At 47.4% G+C, this 1,344-nt stretch overlaps 1 protein-coding gene across 1 annotated transcript in view; it reads left to right on the top strand.

Moving 5' to 3' along the window:
- The window catches only part of GUSB (glucuronidase beta), a 15,917-nt gene that overhangs the window by 5,447 nt on the left and 9,126 nt on the right, over positions 1 to 1,344 (top strand). Inside the window, exon 9 of the mRNA XM_029945714.1 lies at positions 288 to 318. Within this exon, the coding sequence (XP_029801574.1) occupies positions 288 to 318 (31 nt within the window). The remainder of the gene's footprint in view (positions 1 to 287; positions 319 to 1,344) is intronic.

The following is a 1,344-nucleotide window of genomic DNA, read 5'->3' as shown; positions in this document are numbered from 1 at the left end:
GTGAACATTGGGGTACATGCGCCCCTATGCATCAGCACTTCTGTGTCCCTTGGGTGAATCCCCAGCAGTGCTATTGCTGGGTCATAGGGGAGTTCTATTGTTAATTTTTTGAGGAACCTCCACACTGTTCTCCAGAGCGGCTGCACCAGTTTACATTCCCACCAACAGTGTAGGAGGGTGCCCGTCTCTCCACATCCTCACCAGCATCTAGTCTCCTGATTTGTTCATTTTAGCCACTCTGGCGTGAGGTGGTGTCTCAGTGTGTGCTTTTGATTTGTATTTCCCAGATGTGTGACGCTGAGCATCGTTTCGTGTGTCTGTTGGCCATCTGGATGTCCTCTTTGGAGAAGTGTCTGTTCATGTCTTCTGTCCATTTCTTCACTGGATTATTTGTTTTTCAGGTGTGGAGTTTGGTGGATTCCTTATAGATTTTTGGATACTAGCCTTTTTTAATTTTTTTTTTATGTCTTTTATTTATTTTTGAGAGACAGAGAGACAGTGCGAGCAGGGGAGGGTCAGAGAGAGAGGGAGACACAGAATCTGAAGCAGGCTCCAGGCTCTGAGCTAGCTGTCAACACAGAGCCCTGTGCGGGGCTCAAACCCATGAACAGTGAGATCATGACCTGAGCTGAAGCCGGTCGCCCAACCGACTCAGCCACCCAGGCGCCCCTGGATACTAACCTCTTATCTGATATGTCATTTGCAACAATCTTATCCCATTCTGTCAGTTTTATTGATTCCTTTGCAGTGCAGAAGTTTTTTTATCTTGATGAGGTCTCGATAGTTCATTTTTGCTCTTGATTCCCTTGCCTTTGGAGATGTGTCAAGTAGAAATCACTGCGGCTGAGGTCTAGGAGGCTGTTTCCTGCTTCCTCCTCTAGGGTTTTGATGGTTTCCTGTCTCACATTCAGGTCCTTCATCCATTTTGAGTTTATTTTTGTGTATGGTATAAGAGAGTGGTCTAGTTTCATTCTGCATGTTGCTGTCCAGTTCTCCCAGCACCGCTTGTTAAAGAGGCTTTTCTTCCATTGGATACTCTTTCCTGCTTTGTCCAAGATTAATTGGGCATACAAGTTTGAGAGTGGAGAGAGCGAGCGAGCACACATGTGGGCAAGTGGGGAGGGGTGAAGAGAGAGGGTAAGAGAGAGAATCTTAAGCAAGCTCTGCACTGTCACCACAGAGCCTGACATAAGGGGCTTGAACTCCCAAACTGTGAGATCGTGACCAGAGCCCAAACCAAGAGTCGCACGCTTAACCGACTGAGGCACCCTGGACACCCCTGGACTTAACGTCTACACAGAGCGACTCACACATGTAACTTCAGGTTATGCAAAGAGCTGTGCC

This window comes from Suricata suricatta, chromosome 8, assembly GCF_006229205.1.
Source record: "Suricata suricatta isolate VVHF042 chromosome 8, meerkat_22Aug2017_6uvM2_HiC, whole genome shotgun sequence".
NCBI lineage: Eukaryota > Metazoa > Chordata > Mammalia > Carnivora > Herpestidae > Suricata > Suricata suricatta.
This window is presented reverse-complemented; position numbering and strand designations above follow the sequence as displayed.